The sequence below is a fragment of the Lethenteron reissneri genome, chromosome 16 (assembly GCF_015708825.2).
Source record: "Lethenteron reissneri isolate LAM-NWPU_2019-01 chromosome 16, ASM1570882v1, whole genome shotgun sequence".
Taxonomy (NCBI): Eukaryota; Metazoa; Chordata; class Hyperoartia; order Petromyzontiformes; family Petromyzontidae; genus Lethenteron; species Lethenteron reissneri.
The window spans coordinates 14,463,707-14,487,180 of record NC_083794.1 but is presented as its reverse complement, the minus strand read 5'-3'; the positions used below and the strand labels follow the sequence as shown (position 1 = coordinate 14,487,180).

General features: G+C 50.1%; 1 protein-coding gene across 6 annotated transcripts in view; it reads left to right on the top strand.

Moving 5' to 3' along the window:
* PPAT (phosphoribosyl pyrophosphate amidotransferase) overlaps positions 1–23,474 on the top strand; it is a 40,936-nt gene that overhangs the window by 838 nt on the left and 16,624 nt on the right. For 3 of the 6 annotated variants that reach the window (XM_061552512.1, XM_061552507.1, XM_061552508.1), the window contains exon 2: positions 12,329–12,518. Coding sequence is in view for 5 of the 6 variants with exons in the window: in XM_061552507.1 (XP_061408491.1) it covers positions 12,355–12,518 (164 nt within the window). In the remaining variant the exon portion in view is untranslated. Of the gene's footprint in view, positions 1–4,932; positions 5,053–7,556; positions 7,738–12,328; positions 12,519–23,474 lie in introns of those variants that run through there. The other 3 variants (XM_061552511.1, XM_061552509.1, XM_061552510.1) reach the window with 3 other exon arrangements.

Here is a 23,474-nt window from a genome sequence, read left to right as displayed (position 1 = left end):
CACCACCATCATCACCAATACCACCATCATCACCAATACCACCATCACCACCAATACCACCATCGTCACCAATACCACCATCCTCACCAATACCACCATCATCACCAATACCACCATCCTCACCAATACCACCATCATCACCACCACCATCATCACCACCACCATCATCACCAATACCACCATCATCACCAATACCACCATCACCACCAATACCACCATCGTCACCAATACCACCATCATCACCACCACCATCCTCACCAATACCACCATCATCATCACCACCACCATCATCACCACCACCATCATCACCAATACCACCATCATCACCAATACCACCATCACCACCAATACCACCATCGTCACCAATACCACCATCCTCACCAATACCACCATCATCACCAATACCACCATCCTCACCAATACCACCATCATCACCACCACCATCATCACCACCACCATCATCACCAATACCACCATCATCACCAATACCACCATCATCACCAATACCACCATCGTCACCAATACCACCATCATCACCAATACCACCATCGTCACCAATACCACCATCGTCACCAATACCACCATCATCACCACCACCATCATCACCACCACCATCGTCACCAATACCACCATCATCACCAATACCACCATCGTCACCAATACCACCATCACCACCAATACCACCATCATCACCAATACCACCATCGTCACCACCACCACCATCATCACCACCACCATCGTCACCAATACCACCATCATCACCACCACCATCATCACCACCACCATCGTCACCAATACCACCATCATCACCAATACCACCATCCTCACCACCACCATCCTCACCAATACCACCATCGTCACCAATACCACCATCATCACCAATACCACCATCGTCACCAATACCACCATCATCACCAATACCACCATCATCACCAATACCACCATCATCACCAATACCACCATCATCACCAATACCACCATCATCACCAATACCACCATCATCACCAATACCACCATCATCACCAATACCACCATCCTCACCAATACCACCATCATCACCACCACCATCCTCACCAATACCACCATCATCACCAATACCACCATCATCACCAATACCACCATCATCACCACCACCATTATCACCACCACCATCATCACCACCACCATCATCACCAATACCACCATCATCACCAATACCACCATCCTCACCAATACCACCATCCTCACCAATACCACCATCCTCACCAATACCACCATCGTCACCAATACCACCATCATCACCACCACCATCATCACCAATACCACCATCCTCACCAATACCACCATCCTCACCAATACCACCATCATCACCAATACCACCATCATCACCACCACCATCATCACCAATACCACCATCATCACCACCACCATCATCACCAATACCACCATCATCACCACCACCATCATCACCAATACCACCATCATCACCAATACCACCATCCTCACCAATACCATCATCACCACCACCATCATCACCACCACCATCATCACCAATACCACCATCCTCACCAATACCACCATCATCACCACCACCATCCTCACCAATACCACCATCCTCACCAATACCACCATCATCACCACCACCATCATCACCAATACCACCATCATCACCAATACCACCATCATCACCAATACCACCATCCTCACCAATACCACCATCATCACCAATACCACCATCATCACCAATACCACCATCATCACCACCACCATCATCACCAATACCACCATCATCACCACCACCATCATCACCAATACCACCATCATCACCAATACCACCATCCTCACCAATACCACCATCATCACCACCACCATCATCACCAATACCACCATCCTCACCAATACCACCATCATCACCACCACCATCCTCACCAATACCACCATCCTCACCAATACCACCATCATCACCACCACCATCATCACCAATACCACCATCATCACCAATACCACCATCCTCACCAATACCACCATCATCACCAATACCACCATCATCACCAATACCACCATCATCACCAATACCACCATCATCACCACCACCATCATCACCAATACCACCATCATCACCAATACCACCATCATCACCAATACCACCATCATCACCACCACCATCCTCACCAATACCACCATCATCACCAATACCACCATCATCACCACCACCATCCTCACCAATACCACCATCATCACCAATACCACCATCATCACCAATACCACCATCATCACCAATACCATCATCATCACCAATACCACCATCATCACCAATACCACCATCATCACCACCACCATCATCACCAATACCACCATCATCACCACCACCATCCTCACCAATACCACCATCATCACCAATACCACCATCATCACCAATACCACCATCATCACCAATACCACCATCATCACCAATACCACCATCCTCACCAATACCACCATCATCACCAATACCACCATCATCACCACCACCATCATCACCAATACCACCATCATCACCACCACCATCACCAATACCACCATCATCACCAATACCACCATCCTCACCAATACCACCATCATCACCACCACCATCATCACCAATACCACCATCCTCACCAATACCACCATCATCACCACCACCATCCTCACCAATACCACCATCCTCACCAATACCACCATCATCACCACCACCATCATCACCAATACCACCATCATCACCAATACCACCATCCTCACCAATACCACCATCATCACCAATACCACCATCATCACCAATACCACCATCATCACCACCACCATCATCACCAATACCACCATCATTACCAATACCACCATCATCACCAATACCACCATCATCACCACCACCATCCTCACCAATACCACCATCATCACCAATACCACCATCATCACCACCACCATCCTCACCAATACCACCATCATCACCAATACCACCATCATCACCAATACCACCATCATCACCAATACCATCATCATCACCAATACCACCATCATCACCAATACGACCATCATCACCACCACCATCATCACCAATACCACCATCATCACCACCACCATCCTCACCAATACCACCATCATCACCAATACCACCATCATCACCAATACCATCATCACCAATACCATCATCATCACCAATACCACCATCCTCACCAATACCACCATCACCACCACCATCATCACCAATACCACCATCATCACCAATACCACCATCATCACCAATACCACCATCATCACCAATACCATCATCATCACCAATACCATCATCATCACCAATACCACCATCCTCACCAATACCACCATCACCACCACCATCATCACCAATACCACCATCATCACCAATACCACCATCATCACCAATGCCACCATCATCACCAATACCACCATCATCACCAATACCATCATCATCACCAATACCATCATCATCACCAATACCATCATCATCACCAATACCACCATCATCATAATCAACGATTTTTGGGTTTAGATCGCGTTTATTTATAAATGTGTCGTAACCCTCCACCACCCGACACGGCCAATCAGTAAAAATGTGTCACGTTGACAATGATGCTGATTGCAATTACCAGCGAAACGTCGTACTCAAATTGTAAATGTTGTTGCTTCAACACACCGGTGGGCTAAAGCAGTGAACTATTTGTCTTTGTCAACGTGACACATTTTTACTGATTGGCCGTGTCGGGTGGTGGAGGGTTACGACACATTTATAAATAAACGCGATCTAAACCCAAAAATCGTTGATTATGAATAACATTGGTCGCGAAAGCCTACGTGTTAAACTGACCACCATCATCACCAATACCACCATCATCACCACCACCATCATCACCACCACCATCATCACCAATACCACCATCATCACCAATACCATCATCATCACCAATACCACCATCATCACCACCACCATCATCACCAATACCACCATCATCACCACCGCCATCCTCACCAATACCATCATCGTCACCAATACCATCATCGCCAATACCATCATCATCATCACCACCATCATCACCAATACCACCATCATCACCACCACCATCCTCACCAATACCACCATCATCACCAATACCACCACCATCACCACCACCATCATCACCAATACCATCATCATCACCAATACCATCATCGCCAATACCATCATCACCATCATCATCACCAATACCACCATCATCACCAATACCATCATCGCCAATACCATCATCATCACCAATACCACCATCATCACCAATACCACCATCATCACCAATACCACCATCATCACCAATACCACCATCATCACCAATACCACCATCATCACCAATACCACCATCATCATCACCAATACCACCATCATCATCACCAATACCACCATCATCACCACCAATACCATCATCACCACCAATAATACCATCACAACCAATACCACCATCACCACCAATACCACCATCACCACCAATACCATCATCACCAATACCACCATCACTACCACCATCACCACCATCATCACCAATACCACCATCATCACCATCACCAATACCATCATCACCACCATCATCACCACCATCATCACCAATATCATCATCATCATCACCAATACCACCATCATCACCACCATCATCATCACCAATACCATCATCACCACCATCATCACCAATACCAGCACCATCATCACCATTATCATCACCATCATCACCACCACCATCATCATCACCACTACCATCATCACCATCACCACCAATTCCATCATCACCACCACCATCACCACCAATTCCATCATCACCACCACCACCACCATCACCACCAATTCCATCATCACTACCACCATCATCATCACCATCACCGCCACCATCATCATCACCACCACCATCACCACCACCATCACCAATACCATCACCAATATCATCACTACCACCATCACCACCACTACCATCATCGTGCTGACTGATCAATGGACTGCAGGGGAAGTGAGTGGCGCACTTTCGTCTGAACCCCGCTCGTCGATCGCTCATTCAGCATCGTCTCCCCACGCTGCTTTCACCGGTGCGGTGAAGTATGGTCAAACATCCCCACGTGAGGAGGTGGGGGGGGGGCAATGCTGTGGATTTCTAGAGCGGCTGTTACCGAGTGCGAGATGCAGGGAGCGTGCGCGTTAGAGTTGTGGTGGCCCTGTCTGTCTTAGCGCGTGCTGCCAAGTACAGTGCGGAGTGGAGTGAACGCCGCGCCCACGTGGTCCGCCTGGAGGTGCCGAGTGGCAAGACGAGGCACGTGTTGTCTTACTGTCTACTACTACACGTGTGTCTGTCTACTACTACACGTGTCTGTCTACTACACGTGTCTCTACTACTACTACACGTGTCTACTACTACACGTGTTGTCTTACTGTCTACTACACGTGTTGTCTTACTGTCTACTACACGTGTTGTCTTACTGTCTACTACACGTGTGTCTACTACTACACGTGTGCCTGTCTACTACTACACGTGTCTGTCTACTACTACACGTGTTGTCTTACTGTCTACTACTACACGTGTTGTCTTACTGTCTACTACTACACGTGTGTCTACTACTACACGTGTTGTCTTACTGTCTACTACTACACGTGTGTCTGTCTACTACTACACGTGTCTGTCTACTACACGTGTCTCTACTACTACACGTGTGTCTACTACTACACGTGTTGTCTTACTGTCTACTACACGTGTTGTCTTACTGTCTACTACACGTGTGTCTACTACTACACGTGTTGTCTTACTGTCTACTACACGTGTTGTCTTACTGTCTACTACACGTGTGTCTACTACTACACGTGTGTCTGTCTACTACTACACGTGTGTCTACTACTACACGTGTGTCTGTCTACTACTACACGTGTCTGTCTACTACTACACGTGTGTCTACTACTACACGTGTGTCTGTCTACTACTACACGTGTCTGTCTACTACTACACGTGTGTCTACTACACGTGTTGTCTTACTGTCTACTACTACACGTGTGTCTACTACTACACGTGTTGTCTTACTGTCTACTACTACACGTGTTGTCTTACTGTCTACTACTACACGTGTTGTCTTACTGTCTACTACTACACGTGTTGTCTTACTGTCTACTACTACACGTGTTGTCTTACTGTCTACTACTACACGTGTTGTCTTACTGTCTACTACTACACGTGTTGTCTTACTGTCTACTACTACACGTGTTGTCTTACTGTCTACTACTACACGTGTGTCTACTACTACACGTGTTGTCTTACTGTCTACTACACGTGTGTCTACTACTACACGTGTTGTCTTACTGTCTACTACACGTGTGTCTGTCTACTACTACACGTGTCTGTCTACTACTACACGTGTCTGTCTACTACACGTGTCTCTACTACTACACGTGTTGTCTTACTGTCTACTACTACACGTGTTGTCTTACTGTCTACTACTACACGTGTCTGTCTACTACACGTGTCTCTACTACTACACGTGTGTCTACTACTACACGTGTTGTCTTACTGTCTACTACACGTGTGTCTACTACTACACGTGTTGTCTTACTGTCTACTACACGTGTGTCTGTCTACACGTGTGTCTTACTGTCTACTACACGTGTTGTCTTACTGTCTACTACACGTGTGTCTACTACTACACGTGTTGTCTTACTGTTTACTACACGTGTGTCTACTACTACACGTGTTGTCTTACTGTCTACTACACGTGTGTCTGTCTACTACTACACGTGTCTGTCTACTACACGTGTGTCTGTCTACTACTACACGTGTGTCTGTCTACTACACGTGTCTCTACTACTACACGTGTGTCTACTACTACACGTGTTGTCTTACTGTCTACTACTACACGTGTGTCTACTACTACACGTGTTGTCTTACTGTCTACTACACGTGTGTCTGTCTACACGTGTGTCTGTCTACACGTGTGTCTTACTGTCTACTACACGTGTGTCTGTCTACACGTGTGTCTACTACTACACGTGTTGTCTTACTGTCTACTACACGTGTGTCTACACGTGTGTCTAACTGTCTACTACGTGTGTCTGTCTACACGTGTCTGTCTACTACACGTGTGTCTGTCTACTACACGTGTGTCTAACTGTCTACACGTGTGTCTGTCTACTACACGTGTGTCTACTACTACACGTGTGTCTACTACTACACGTGTTGTCTTACTGTCTACTACACGTGTGTCTACACGTGTGTCTAACTGTCTACTACACGTGTGTCTGTCTACACGTGTCTGTCTACTACACGTGTGTATGTCTACTACACGTGTGTCTAACTGTCTACACGTGTGTCTGTCTACTACACGTGTGTCTACTACTACACGTGTGTCTACTACTACACGTGTGTCTACTACTACACGTGTTGTCTTACTGTCTACTACACGTGTGTCTACACGTGTGTCTAACTGTCTACTACACGTGTGTCTGTCTACACGTGTCTGTCTACTACACGTGTGTCTGTCTACTACACGTGTGTCTGTCTACTACACGTGTGTCTAACTGTCTACACGTGTGTCTACTACTACACGTGTGTCTACTACTACACGTGTCTGCCTACTACACGTGTGTCTGTCTACACGCGTGTCTACTACTACACGTGTGTGTGTCTACTACTACACGTGTGTCTAATTGGCTGTCCGCGTTTTAGTTTACCGAACTCTGCCAAATCCACTGCTGGATGAAGGTCTTCCCCCAAGCCGCCGCTTCGATCATTTGAGGTCCGGGGGTGGGGGTATGTGCGTGGAGGTGTTTGACCATACTTCACCACTCTGGCTATCGGTGCGGGATGCTGAATTCCGAAGGGGGGAGGCCTGAAGTAACAACTGGTGTCCAGTGAGACGCTGCGTGGCCGGGGAATCGAACACGGTGCGTGAAACAACGCCACCGAACTCACTCGGTTCCACGTGGAATCAATCGACGAGGGAAGCGGCGTTCGAGAGCATCTCTCGCAGCGTTGAGTGACATCGTCAACTCGCCCGTGGAGCTTCCGACTCGGCCTCGGTGTGACCTCGCTCGGTGCTGCTCCAGCGAGTCTCGGGCGTTGTGGGGTGCAGCTTGACATTGTGCAGCTTGAGAAGGTGCAGCTTGAGAAGGTGCAGCTGAGAAGGTGCAGCTTGAGATTGTGCAGCTTGAGAAGGTGCAGCTTGAGATTGTGCAGCTTGAGAATATGCAGCCTGAGGTTGTGCAGCTTGAGAAGGTGCAGCTTGAGATTGTGCAGCTTGAGAAGGTGCAGCTTGAGATTGTGCAGCTTGAGAAGGTGCAGCTTGAGATTGTGCAGCCTGAGATAGTGCAGCGTGAGATTGTGCAGCTTGAGATAGTGCAGCGTGAGAATGTGCAGCCTGAGATTGTGCAGCCTGAGATTGTGCAGCCTGAGATTGTGCAGCCTGAGATTGTGCAGCCTGAGATTGTGCAGCCTGAGATTGTGCAGCTTGAGATTGTGCAGCTTGAGAAGGTGCAGCTTGAGATTGTGCAGCTTGAGAAGGTGCAGCTTGAGATTGTGCAGCTTGAGAGGGTGCAGCTTGAGATTGTGCAGCTTGAGAGTGTGCAGCTTGAGATTGTGCAGCTTGAGATTGTGCAGCTTGAGATCGTGCAGCGTGAGATTGTGCAGCTTGAGAAGGGGCAGCTTGAGATTGTGCAGCGTGAGATTGTGCAGCTTGAGAAGGGGCAGCTTGAGATTGTGCAGCTTGAGATTGTGCAGCTTGAGATTGTGCAGCTTGAGAAGGTGCAGCCTGAGATTGTGCAGCTTGACGTATTATACCGTGCACATGGTGTATATATAGAAAAGCGAGAATTAATTTCTCACGGATAATTTTCCGGGATCGCTGCTCGGCTGCTGTAGGAGGGGGAGGCACGTGGTCTGTAGCCGCAAGCCATAGAGAGCAGAATTAAACTAAACTCAACTTTATTTTAGCAGGTAAGGCCCATTGAGCTATGTAGTTATTTTATTTCAGAAGCGACCTGGTCACAAATGATAGCCCAACGAAGTGGCTTATCACGTGGTAATCTATAGCAGCCAAATACTCTCTAAACGCGTGTTTCTAAATGTGAATTGAGGGAGAAACCGGAGGACCTGGAGAAAAATCCACGCGACCACAGGGAGAACACGCAAACTCCAAACACGCAGGCGTCATGGTCAGGACCGAACCCACGACCTCCCGTACACCAGGCGAGGTCGTTAGCAGGTCACCGCCATGGTTCCCCGAATACCGGATGTGGTTTTCTGGCTGCTGTACTTTCCGAAGCAACGATCCGAACAGACGCGGCTGACATTAAGCCCCTGCTTACAACATAACAAGATGATGTTTTAGGTTTTGGACAATATTGCTTTGCTTTCTGCTCGAAGAAAGACCTATTTTTAAAATATGTAATTTATCCTTATGATATGATTCTGACATCTTATGATAATTTTACTCTTCTTGGTTCTTTCGGTAAAGTCACGTAGAAGGGAAGTAATAAAAGAATAAAAATAAAATAAAACATAATAAAATAATTCTCACGCCGTTTCGGCCACAACGCAAGTTGCCGTCTGCAGGTGAAAACCAGGTCTGTCGAGGCGACAGCGTCTGAATGAAACATCAGCATAATTTTACTCTTTAGTACATGTTACTCTTCTCTATGTGTTTGTATTGTTTTGTGAGTGTTTTGCAGCAGTGTTATCGAAATATTTTCCTTATCTTGCTCTATAAATACAGATTATCATTATTATTGGCTTAAAGGTCAGACCGTTCTATACTTCTCTCATCATCATCATCAACCATAGTCCACTTATGGATGAAGATCTCCCCAGTGTTATTGACGAGGGCGGTGAACATGATTTTGTTTGTGCACGGTGTTGTACTGCCGGACTCCCAATAATCCTCCCTCCGATGATCCACACATTCCTGGGGGACACGTAGGCTTTCGCGACCAATATTATTCATAATCAACGTTGATTATGAATTCCTGGGGAAGCACACCTGACTAGCTCCGCCCGACTCTCTGCACCTCCACCCATCTCATTGCAGCTCTGCCTGTCTCTCCGAAGCCTCGCCTGTCTCTCTGCATCTCCGCTTATCTCTCAGCAGCTCTGCCCGTCTCTTTACAGCTCCGCTTGTCCCTGTGGTTCGCGACCACATCCATAATCAACAAGAGTGGAGATCCTAAAATTAAGGAAGTTGCGCGGATTTCAGGACCAGAAGTTCATGATCCATGATTCGGTCCCCCGACATCAACGCAGATTGATTGGACGCCTGCTCTGCTGTCCAGTGTTGCATAACAAGTTCAACAAACAGTGATTTGTTCTCACTAAAGGGCGGTTCTGCTCTTATCGAGCCTCTCAGTCTTGTGGAACAGTGTATTCCAGAAGCATTTGTTTAAGCAGGCAAACTCTGGACCGTTTTCAACTTTTCTCATCAGCCGTGTCACGCCCCTTGACGGGCAGAACGGTGGCGCAGTGGGCAACATTTGTGCCTCGCAGCCAGATGTGCCTCGGTTCAATTCCCAACTCTCTGGCCACTTTCTGCGTAGAGTTTGTATGTGCTAACCTTGTTCTCTCGAGATAGTGTGAGTACGTGTGAGACGGGTTATCTAAGTGAGGTGAGTTTGTATATGATCCCTCTTGTTCTCTCGAGATAGCGTGAGCACGTGTGTAATGGTTCGACAGACGTGCGCACACTGGTATGGAGGCAACACTTTATTTAACACAACTGCAGTACAACTGTAACACACACACTATATATAAGGTGGTGACCACCGTCCTAATCTCGTTAACACTCGAACACTCGGGTACTACTCAACGTGGCCAAGCCAGAGGAGTGCTTCTGCTTGGCCACGACGACTTGAGGCTTCTGTCTTCACGAGGTGTCTTCATCCCGCACACGAACAGCCCCGCTCTGCGTGCGGAGCCCCGCTGATATGCGCCTCGGCGTGGCAGGCCACGCCCAGGCCACGCCCGCCTTCTCGAACCCTCGAGAAGGCTCTGCTCCCCGACCACGTGACCCCCAAGGTCCCCCTGGGGCCCCTGGCCCCCACCTCGATCCGGTCACGTGTCCGGTCGTGTTCACTCAGAGTGCCACGGCCTGACACGAGCCCCTTGGCACTCGTCAACAGCCTCCACACTGCACGACCCGGCAGTGACGTCATTCGTACTGACCCGACATAGCAGTGACGTCATGCGAACAGACCCAACACGGTAGTGACGTCATATGTCACTACACGTGTGAGATGGGGTTATCTAAGTGAGGTCAGTTTGTATGTTCTCCACATTCTGCATAGGTTTCCTGCGGCTTATCCGGTTTTATTCCACAGCTAAAAAACAAGTACATTGTATCTCCGCATTGGCCAAAACAACCCAACGCAAGAAAATAATTACCTGCAAATTACTCTGTTGGGATATCGCTTTGCAACACCGCCCCCTACTGCGACATCTTGGCAGGGCCCTTGTAAGTTTTTGAGACGCGGTAAGGCAAGTGCAAGCATGATCACACCAATGTTACGGTTCCGTTACAAGGCAGTGTTTACGAACACGGTAATGAGGTTTGTTTAAATGTGTGCTTGTAAATACATCGCTGCGAGCACAATTCCTTATTGCATTTTTTTTCATGAACACAATTCGGGGCCCCACAATCTCTCTGACCTTCCTTCAGAAAAAGGACCATCGCCTGAAACGTCAGCCTTTCTTGGCAGACACTTCATCGTTAAGTCTCGAGCATCTACCACCCCTAATAGTGACATTGTCCTGCCCCCAAGCACCCCTCTCATTTATCGACAGTCAAAATGTTGTGTTTTACCCTGTGCGTGTTCTCCAATCCACGTGGTCCTCTTCCGCACTGGGTGTAATTCGAAGCGTGCGCCTCTCTCCATGCTTCTTTGGGCCACTTTTCAGTTTTTGTCGACAACTGCAGTGTTTCTAAATCCAGACGTCATAGCAAGGTGGCACTCTCCGAGTTAAACAAATCAAGGACATTGTCTAGCATTTCTGACTTTGCAGGAAGCATTGCTCGGCAGTTGCCGATGGTGGTGGTGATGAACAACAACAACCAAAGTGGCCACACATTCAGCTCTTTGAGCTGGTGGTCTGGTCAAGTCTGCGAGCATTGTACATGCAATGCGATGATGATGGTAATGATGATGTCAATTTGTAACGCGGTACCGCCGCACTGTGTTCAATCCCTTGTAGAGAGAGAGAGAGAGGACGACTCGGCGGCACGCCAGGCACGACTCCCCCTGTCGTGCCATCCCGCTCTTCGCGAGCAGCGACACACACCGCGACCGCGAGCACCCAATTCTTGTCCGCCCTGCACGATGGGATTTCTCCTCGTCTTTTCGCAGAGCGTCGCAGCCACAGTGCTTGAACGATGGGCGATGGCGCCGACGCCGGGGGATGGACGGAGCAGGCGGGCGACGAGGCGGAACTGCGGGAGGCGTGCGGCGTGTTCGGCTGCGTGGCACAGGGCGAGTGGCCGAGCCAGCTGGACGTGGCTCACATCATCGCGCTGGGGCTGGTGGCGCTGCAGCACAGGTGGCCTAAGCGGGTCGGGTCGGAGGTCGGGTCAGAGGTCGGGTCGGAGGGTTGGGGTGAAGCCCACCGATGGCAACGCACATTTTTAAAATATATTTAGTTTTTATATATATATTTTACGGTGGCACGGCAATGAACGGCAACCAGGGTGGACGGTTTCTCCAGGCCCGTGCGCGCAAAAGGAGGTTCATATGTTCTCCGGCCGTGAGCTGGACGGAGTAATGAGTAGAGGGGATGGGGGGAAGCAGAGCGAGGGGAGCGGGATATAAGAGTAGGGGATTGGAAGATGAAGAAGCAAAGAAGAGGGCGATTTTCTTTCGATGCAGTTTCTTCGGAACGTGGCGCCGGCTTCTCATTTCCTCGGTTCTCATTCGCGCGATTCGACGAGTGAATTGTGAGCGTCAGCATTGATGGTAACAGTTCGCTAATCGCAGCCAGAGTGATTGTTGTAATATTGCTGCGCCAAGAGAGACTTTGGTTGGCGTTGTGAAGCCGATCCACCCTTACTGCTGGCCGTGCACTCTCCCCCCCCCCCTCCTGCTCACCGCCTACCGACCTCAAGGCTACCCAATCAGCCCAACTCTGTGTTGGGGGCGGGGGGTGGTGGCAGAGCTTCAATAGAGAGATAGGCATGGTCTATAGAAGACGGGCGGGTCCTGAAAAGGATAGGTGTGGGGCCGAAATAGGGAATAGATGATGGGGCCTATTCTGGAGGGGTACGGCCTAACGAGTAAGGGGGCGGACCATGAAGAGGAAGGAGGCGGGGCATAAGAAAGAAAGGGCGGAGCCTCCAGAGGCTAAACGTCCCTGTTGAATGGAGGTAATAAAATAATACAAATACGCACAACAGGCAGCGTAGTCTAGTCAGTCCCTCCAGAAAAACGCGGAGTTTTTTGGTGATTGTTGCGGGCAAAAATCGTTGATTATGCGGCACGTTTTCTTAAAAAATGCGATGGAATATGCGGGATATTTATGCAATTTTATGCGATTAAATTGCGGGAACTTGCAAAAACTGCGGTTTGATGAAAAAGAGAAAAAAAGTGATTCCCCCAACACCCTATTCACTAGGCTACTACTTTAATGTAAAGAGTCATTTCTTATTACTTCCTATGATAAGCAAGCATACTACATCACAGAAAGTGCTGGGAATATTTAAGTTCTCATCTTGTTTTATTTCAGACCTTAAACAGATGGCTCAAACTTACAAAACATTGAGTCGAACAAGTTCTGTAGCTTTACAAAATGAATATGCTACAACTTCTGTAAAAATGAATAAATAAAATATTAAAAAATAAAATGTGTGCTTCCTGTTTTACAGAGGTAGCTATACAAAACAGACATCTTCTGTTAAAATAAGTGTTTTCAGCGCACAGTAACGTAAGCAATACAGTAACAGTACAGTCTTACAGTAATGTAAATTTACATACTACTAACAAAAAAGTGCAATCTTACAACTGTAAAGTTGCATTAACTCCTGAATAAAACTAACTACGTAGCCTCTAACACTTCATAACGTTCCCATGGCAACAGGGGAAATGGCTGCGCTTGTGTGAAGTAAACGCAACATTTTTCAACTTTCTGCTAAGATATATGTGACTTTTTGCAACGAAAATGCGGGGATTATGAAATCATGCAAGCCCGCATATTTTGCGCGCGGAAATCTGCAATTTATGCGGCGAAAGTGCGGCGTATTTGAAAAAACGCGCCCCCCGCATAAATATGCGGACTTTGGCTGATTTTGCGTGGAATCTTGCGATCGCATAATCGCGTTTTTCTGGAGGGACTGTCTAGTGCCGCACCAGTTGTCCTATGCCGTTATGTTTGGTGGCCATGGTGACGGCTTGGGGGAAGGCCTTGGTCCAGTAGTGGATTGATCCTGGCCGATGACGAGGATGGTATTTGTTGCTTGCGACCGAATAATGCCCGAATGCGCCCGATCTCGTTATACCGAAACTTTGTTTATGGAATATATACGCGTATCGAGGTATTGCCGTACGGCACAAAAGCAATGGAGTCGTGAATCTATCTGCCCGGAATTTCTGAGAGCGAATCCCCTCGTATTATGTGCGGTGGTGCGCGGTGGGTTTCCTCCGGGTTTCCTCAGTTTCCTCCCAACGCAGAGCAAAATAATTCATTATTTAAAAAGGGGAATTGGGGCAAACGTCATGAGTGTAGCAGACCTCTCCTGAAACAAAAAAGAGTCTCAAGATAATTTTTCTGGAGGGTCCTTGTCGAGTTTGTAAGATGTTTAAATTAGTACGTATGCTTCACAATTTTCTTTTTTGGCCAGATCACTTAAGTAAAGGTCGTGTCGTACGCCCTCCTCCACCCGACACAGCCAGTAAAGTTGTCACGTGATGAACAAACGTGGCCAAGTTATTCCTGCTTCAGCAGCACCACCGGTGTGTTGTTGTTGGAGAGCGATCCACACACAATGTAACAATCCGGACGTTTCCCTGGAAGTTACAGCGAGCAGCATCATCATCATCATGATGATGATGAAGTTACAGCGAGAGTCGGCTAACACAGCATCATCATCATCATGATGATGATGATCGCTTCGAAAGGTGTTTATTTGCTGTTTGAACATCTTAACACCTGTTTTATTGCCAGAAAGGGTAAAACCTATTCTTATTTCTCATCATCATCAGGCAAGTTGCCAAAATTATGAAAATGTCCTCCAGTTGTGGGTCCTTGAATGGGCGGTGTGACATCATCACTGTGGTTCCCCCAAGGCGGCAGGATGTGGCAGGAAGTGATACCCAGACGCTAATTTCCGTCCTGCCAAGTTTGGTGGGGAGTTGTCTGTGTGCTGTGAAGAAGGTCGAGTGCCCGTACCGTCTTTGTCCTTGTAAGGCCACGCACGGCGGCGTTGTTGTTGTTGACGAACATGTTGAGCTGTCTTGTTGTTTGTGCTTCACCGCTGCCAATGGTGCAGCAGCAGCAGCATTGCCAAGTAATCTGTTTAATTAGGTGAGGAGTGATAGCACCCCTAGTGACCTAAACCCGTTTCCCTAAAATATTTATGGCTTAAAAAAAAAACTCCCACTGGATTGTTAGCGTGCGATCATGCAATGCGATTCCATGCGCGCAGAGACAAATGTTATCGGATTGCGAACCCAAATCGTGATAGTTCTCGTGGGGGGGGGGGGGTGTCAGGGTTTTTGGTCGAGGAGGTCATAACTTATGGTACCACATGCAATATAAGAGCCGGTTGTTTTTTTTAGCTTGCGGTTTGAACGGTGTCGCAGTGGTTAGGGGGTTAGGGGACTGCTTTTAGAGTCATTGCCATGGCTCACATCAGCGCTTCAGAGTAATATCTGAACCAGTGCTCACAAGCAATCATCATCAGGTACACATGAAAGAGAAAACAAACCTAGTAAACTTAGAAATGTAATGCAATACAACACAGAGAGTCGGCTAACACAACAGTCAACACCCTACCTGGTTGATTACGTTCAATCAAAGATTGCTAAATTTGAGAGAGAGAGACACACAAGCAGAGAGAGAGACACAGAGACACACAGAGAGACAAACACATAGGCACACAGAGAAACAACGCCTCTGTGTCGAGGCCTTAAATAGAGAGGGGAGGGGGGTAGAGAAATTAGCGTGTTATCTCTCTCTGCTTATGTGTCTGTCTGTGTCGCTGTGTCTGTGTTTTGTCTCTCCGTCAAATTTTGCAATCTTTGGAAGAACGTAATCAACCAGGTAGGGTGTTGACTGTTATGTTCGCCGGCTCTCTGTGTTGTGTTGTATTGCATTATATTTCTAAGTTTACTACGCTTGTTTTCTCTTTCATTTGTACCTGATGATAATTGCCTGTGTTGCAATTGAAACGTCGTATGCTATTATTTAATTTATTTTTCTTTATACGTGACTTTACCGAAAGAATCATAGAGTAATCCCCCTTGTACCTGATCGACAATCGTCATCATTTGACTCGTGTTCAAGTCAAATACGGAGCTGCTGGGGGGGGCGGTGGGGGAGCGGTGGCACAGCGGTTAGGGGCAAACCATTGAGTAAGTACGCAAAAATCTGTCAAACCTTGACCCCCCCCCTTCCCTGTCCGCACGCGGACTTTTTACACCCCCCCACCTGCGTACGTACACTTGACGCACCCCCCCCCCAAATCCTAAAGAATGGCCGATATTTAATCCACGCAGAAACGATCAAGGATGAATAATATTGACGTATTGAAGCAAATAGATAGTCTACCGTCGGACTATCTAACTCATTTGAAGGCCAATGTAGACAAATTATTATCGAGGCTTCACCCCCCCCCCTTTCCTATGCGTACATTGTCAGTAGACCCCCCCATATGCAAGCGAATGCATTTGGGTTAACCCCCCCCTCCCCTTGCATGCGTACGCACTGAATGGATGGCCCCTAATCTCGCTGCGTTATAAAACAGTGGCTCGGGGCGATATCTGATCCGCTGCTCGGTCACGCCTGCCCTTCAACTCGCGTCGACCAGCGTGGTGAAGTATGGTCGATGGCACAAACTCCCCAACAGACAGCGCTCAGTGAGGCTCTCGTCATTCGGCAGTGGATTCACAGAAGGTGGTGGCATTTAACGCAACAATCTCTGTTGTTGTTAGGCAACGTCGTGGTCTTTATGCCAAAAGGTGGAGGAGGTAATGTCAAGAATTTTGGCATAAAAATACTGCATGGCCTAATCCAAAAGCAAATACGGATCAGAGGGCTGGATCATTATAAGAATAACATCGGTACATCACAGGCAATGTGTCGCTCATCTCCCGAGCCCCTTCAATTCACCTCTCGTCCCCCAAATGCGCCCTCCGCATCATCGTGATATGTTAGAACTTGCCGCTTGAAGAGGGATCGTTGCCTGGAAAATCCCGTCCCAATGAGGCCTCAATCCTGCAGTGGATTGACAAAGGGCTGCGCGCGTTTGCTTGTGACACTGGATTTCTTGGCAGACTCCGGAGTTCGCATCCCCCCACCCCCCTCCGCACCTCGGATTAGCACGGTTGTGTACGTATGGTGCTGTAGAAGTTCAACACGGGCCCACGGTGATTGCCTGGCGCTAAGACGCGGCGGGCATGGGCGTGCGCGGAGGCTAACGCGCCCGCCACTCGGCTCGCGTTATGTAATTTTGAAATAATTAAATGCGGCCGTAACAATGCACGGCCCTGTGTTGAGCCACTGCGGCAAGAAAGCCTCCCCGCGCCACTTGGGGCAGACGGAGGCATGCTTGATCGACCGTACTTCACCACGCTAGTCAGCGCCGGTTAGTGATGCGGGGTGGGGCGGGGGGGGTGCTGTGCTGGAGGTCACTGGATCAGTTCGGATATCACTCCGAGCCACTGATGTTAGCCGTGGCCGGGAATTGATCACATGTTGCACCAGACTCGTAGCGCAATGCCTCAAGGTGAACCTAGCTTGGCACCTGCGCCGCGGTGACGGCACCGCCACTTGGCGGCGGACGACGGTTGTTGTTGTTGTCCGCAACGCGCAAAACTGCGGCGCACATTGCGAGAAGATAAAAAATAAAATTATACCGCTCACCATACTGGTCAGGAGGGCTGAACGATTTGGGGGAAATATCTAATTGCGATTTTTCTGACAGATATTGCGATATTCAGTTAAATATTCACTGTGTAATAGATTGAAACCATGTGATGGAGCATCACCACATGATGCCATCAAAATATGAACTGCTCTATATATTCTAATGCAAGGATGAGAACTTAAAATATATGAACCGTGGCGCTATCGCTTCTCCATCATACAATTCACCCGCCTGGGAAGGAAGAAATATAAAAGTCAGTCTTCATTTACACGGAATGCAAGTTTATTTTGTTTATCCCGGGTGAGACACATCAAGCGACCGGAACAAGCCTCAATTGCGAAATTGTCCTGGGCCATGGGTCCGCCAGTAGGGGACGGTGATCGCTGCTGTGTGCGTGTGATCCCAATTGAGTAATATATTTCGAGCCTAACGCCGGCACACAACGGCCTTACTCTTGCGAATGATGTCACGGGATCTTTAGTGTCCACCGTGAGTGAAGCAGACGGCGCGTAGTATTGTTATCGCGGTTAATTCCACACCGCGTTGTTAATCGGGGCGGCCGTTGGATTCCAACCGTGATCCCCTACAGCAAGCAGCGAACGCAGCACTACAGCCGGGCCGCGTCACTGCCCTCAACTGGCAAGGCCACGGAGTGCACAGTGAGTTGGTGTCACGGAGTGCAGGCTGAGGTGCCACAGTGGCTAGCAGATGTTAACTACCTCACCTGGTATGCAGGAGGACGTGGGTTCGACCTCGACCCTGACGGCTGTATATTTGGAGTTTGTGTGTTTTCCCCGTGGTCACGTGGTTTTCGCCTCCACATTTAGAATCGCCATCACGCGTTTCGAGTGTTTGGCTGCAATGCATTTCCACACGCTAAGCCTCTTCGTTGATTATTTGTGGCCACGTCACTTCTGAAAAAGAGCGATATAGCTCAGTGGGTCTTACCTGGTATTGATTTCATCTTGGTGGTCCTGCTGCATGCCTTTAGATTGTATAATAGCAAGATGTAATCTCATTACATTAGTATTCCAACCTCACGTAGTCCGATTCCATGATAGAAATGCAATGCCGTGGAATTGGATTACATGTGGTTGGATAATAATTGTTACATGTTAACTTCACATGATCAAATGACATTAGCAATAAAATGTGATTGCATAATAGTAATACGTAATTTGATTATGTATTAAGAATCCAATCTCATGGAATTTTATTGCATAACAGTCATCGTTTCTCACTTTGAATGAACAAGGCCTGTCTTTCCACGTTAAATGGAATGTATTTCTTCCAGTCCATCGACCTATTTGGCCAATGCTACAAATGTGTCACAAGATCATCGGTTTCGAGCAGGACTCTGGCTTGCATAGAAGTATCAAAACCAGGCGCTAAACCGCATGACGTATGGTTTTTATTTCGTTGATGAAATTAGCGGCGAAAATATGAATCCGGTGAGCGTTTTTAAAATATTTTTGGCCAACAATGAACTAAGAGCGGACGGGAATCGCCATGCGTGACGATGATCACGACTTCCCAGCAACGGGTGATGGCGAGACGGAATTACCGAGCCTGACTGAAGATGCAGACTGAGATAACTTTGCGTTGTTATTAAAGACCAAACATGGTAATTGGCTAGCCATGTATCGCCAAAACTCGGTACAACCGAAGAGTAGCAAGATGTTAGTCGTACCCATTCGTTTACACGCACAAAGAGAGTGAATTATGCAATAACCCCACTAATTTCAAGTCACCATGACGTCATTCGCCGTTACTGGCTACAGAGAGAGGATGGCACCACTCGAGTGATGGCACCTCCTCGGGGTATCGACAAGCGAGATATCTGGCCCGGACTCACGGACGATCCCAGCGACCGTCCTAAACGTTGACTCGTAACGTCACGACGTGAGACCCACAGACTAGGACTCGCATAAAAAGACCCGGACTAAGACTCCACACCAACACTTTAAAAGAGGATCGCGGCGGCGAGCTCAACGCCGCGGCCTGGTGTCTGGGCGCCGCGTGCCACGCCGCACCTCGCGGGGACGTGTCCGCCGTGGCCACGGAGCCAGGCGGCGCAGGCAGGGGGCAGCGCTGGCACACGCATTGGAGGAGACGCGGCGGCGCTGTTCCCCTGGCACGGGCTCCGAGCGGCGTTACGCTCACGGGGGTGTGTGTGTGTGTGCGCTCGCGAGTCGGTGTGTGTGTCTGTGTGTGCGTGAGTCGGTAGGCGCGTGTGTGTGTGCATGTGAGTCGGTGGGTGCGTGTTTGTGCTAGTCGGTGTGTGTGTACGTGTCGGTGTGTGTGTGAGTCAGCGGGGGCGTGTGTGTGTGTTTGAGCTTTTGAATTGGAGGCATTCGCTCTCCGCTCTCCGGCAACAACGGAGGGCATAGGAGCGACGCTGACAACTAAAACGCAGAAAGTTTGCACGGGAGGGAGTACAGCTGGTGCATCTGCCAATCACTTCAGTCAACCCATGGCACCTGGGTCTGTCCCATGACCTGCCAGCAGGCCTTCGACACTTCACATGGCCTCAAAGTGCACCTAGCATGGCACAAACTCCGTGGTCACTTCACCGCTACTTAGTGGTTAACGACGGTTGTTGTTTGAGTGTGTGTGTGTACGAATCGGCAGGGGTGTGTGCGAGTCCACATAAAGAGCCTTTACAGACTGTTGGGTTCAACACGGCACACAAGGCGGCGGCGTGGTCGGCACCACGCCTAGTGGTGATGTTCGTTGACCCCACCAGGCACTCGCTGAAGGTCTCGGGGTGGTCGTCGCTGGCGTTGGCCGCGACTGGGAATCGAACCCAGGTCGCCGCCCTCGGGGTCAGCCGATCGGTGAACTCCCCATAGTCTGTTAAGGCTATACGGGGGGGGGGATCATTGTCTCGTGTGTGTGTGTGTGTGCGAGGCAGTACGTGTGGCTGTGTTCGTGCATTGGTGACTGCATGTGTGGTCCGTGCATGAGTGTGCGTGTGTGTGCGGGTGTGTGTGACTGGTTGCGTGGGTGGGCGCACGAGTGAGTGGATCTACCCGTACGCGAGTGGGTGCTTGTTTGCACGAGTGTGCGCGGGTATGTTCGTGTGAGTCCATTCGTGTGTTCTTAGGCACGCGTGTATGGTGCGGGCGTGAGTGCGGGTGCATGCGTGGGATCGTGTGTGCGGGTATATGAGGTGGGGGTCGGTCGGTGCGTTTGTGGCGTGTGAGTGTGTGAGTGTGTGTATTGGTGCGGGGATGGTAGGATGTGGGTGGCCACGTATGTGTTTGTGTGTGATGCGTACATGAGCGCGAGTGTGGGTGCATGCGTGTGAGTTTGTGTGTGCGCACGCGTGCTCACGGGTATATGGGTGCGTGTGGGTCGATGTCTGTGTGAGATGTGCGTAACAATCGCCCTCGGGGAGCGGTGGTGTCGTGGTTAGCACACTTCGCGACTAATCTGGTGCGGTGTGTAAACATCACCACTGGGGAGACAAAAGCGGTCGGGCGTGTTGCTGGCCACCCACCCCCTCGTGCCTGCCTCTTCATAGGTGCTACTCGCTAACAGTCTGTTCAGGCTGTACGAGGGATCTTTGTCTTTGTCACCATCGCCCTCGCACAGAGATGGCCGTGGGCATTCCGAACGCAAAACCCACGCTTATATCGACAATAATGAAATGGGCACACGTGGACCGGTTAGTTGCCAAAGTCAATACGAACATGCATTTGTCGTCGCGAGGCACGTCACCCTGAGCTTGGGCGACTCGCAGTCCGGGTAAATTAGCATGTGGCCCAAATAACCACGTTTGTGGAATTGGTTCGGGGGAAAACCGAACACTGCCTCTGCGCCATGCGGCGACAGCTTTAGAGCACTCGGTGGCATTGCAATGCCCCCCCTCCCCCCGCATCTCCCCCCCCCCCCCCCCCTTCTGAGCTCAAATAGAAACTGGCGCTCTTCCTCCGGGCAGAACAAGACGCCGGTTATTCACGATCACGATGCTGAACCCTGGGCAAGAGTCCTCTGACCGCTGTGCCCATTTCCCGTCCAACCCTCCTCTCCCCCGCTCCGATCTCGTGTGCCCCCGTCGGCCTGATGCCCCCCCCCCCCAGCACCCACCCACCGCCCCCCCACCGCCCACCCACCGCCCCCCACCGCCCACCCACCGCCCCCCCCCCAGCACCCACCCACCGCCCCCCCCACCGCCCACCCACCGCCCCCCCCCCCCAGCACCCACCCACCGCCCCCCCCACCGCCCACCCACCGCCCCCCACCGCCCGCCGCTCTTCATCTCGGGGTAGTATCAATAGCTAAAGTGGGCCGAGCGAGCACTTGGCCATCTCCCACGATCGCGCCCCGTTATATAACGGCCTGGCCGCAGCTGCCCTGCCTGCTTAACGGGTTGCATAACAGCCTCGTCACTTTATAAATTTATTTAGACAATTTTGCCGCCGCTCTGGTTGGCTGCGAGCGTGTCCCCGGCTGCTCGGTGCCACCGTCCCTCGATCGCAGCACCCATCGGGAAGGGGTGGTAGTGGAATGGTGGGGGGTTTACCGGGCGACGGCCGGTGATACCGGCGCCACAATGGCTCTCGCTTCCCGTCGTCCGCTGCGGCCATCGGCCGCCCCAGGAAAGAACGGTCAAGCGGACGCACGGACGATCGCACGCGTCCCCTCCGTGACCGGCGGGGGGGGGGGGGGGGGACCCTGCGTGCCCCCACCCTACCCTTACCCCCCTCCCCCACCACCACCCCACCCGGGCCACCCGCCTGTTGTGTGTTCGGTTGTGTAACGTGGCCGTTGTGTAACACGTGTTTGTGTTGGGTCGCGCGTGCGTACGTGTGTGCGTGTGCGCGGGGCGTGTTGCCCGCCGGCACGGCGCTCGACCCTGCCACGATCGTCCTCTTCCCCAGGCGCACACCTTCTGCCGCCACACATCTCGGCGCTTACGTAACAATGCAGTCGCCGAGTTACACAACGGCAATTTCCGCGTGCGTTATGGCAGCTGATGGGTGGCACGCGCCAAGTGGCAGCGAGCGAGCGTGCGTCTCCAAAAATCGGCGGCGCCACCGCCGACGCCGGTGATTCCAAATTAATCCGAACATACCCGCGCGCGTGTTTGTCGTGGCGTGCACGCGCGGCCCTTTCGTCTTCCTCCGCGTGTCTGCGCGGCGACGCGATTTTGGTCGCGTTCAACCCGCGCTCGCAGATATCTCCCCCCGAAAGAATTTTTAAAAATCGACGGTTCGGTGCCGGGAGTTTTGGTAGTGGTTCGCGCCGGCGGCGGTGCCCGGTGGTACGCGCGGTGAAGAGCGAGGGCGGCCTCTGCGGGGCGTTTGCCGCAGTCGGCGAGAAATCCTGAGGCGGGGAAAATGTTCGTTTCCCCAATTTCTGCAAGCCAAATCAGAAATAGGCTACACCGGTGGCTTGTTACACAACGCGATGAT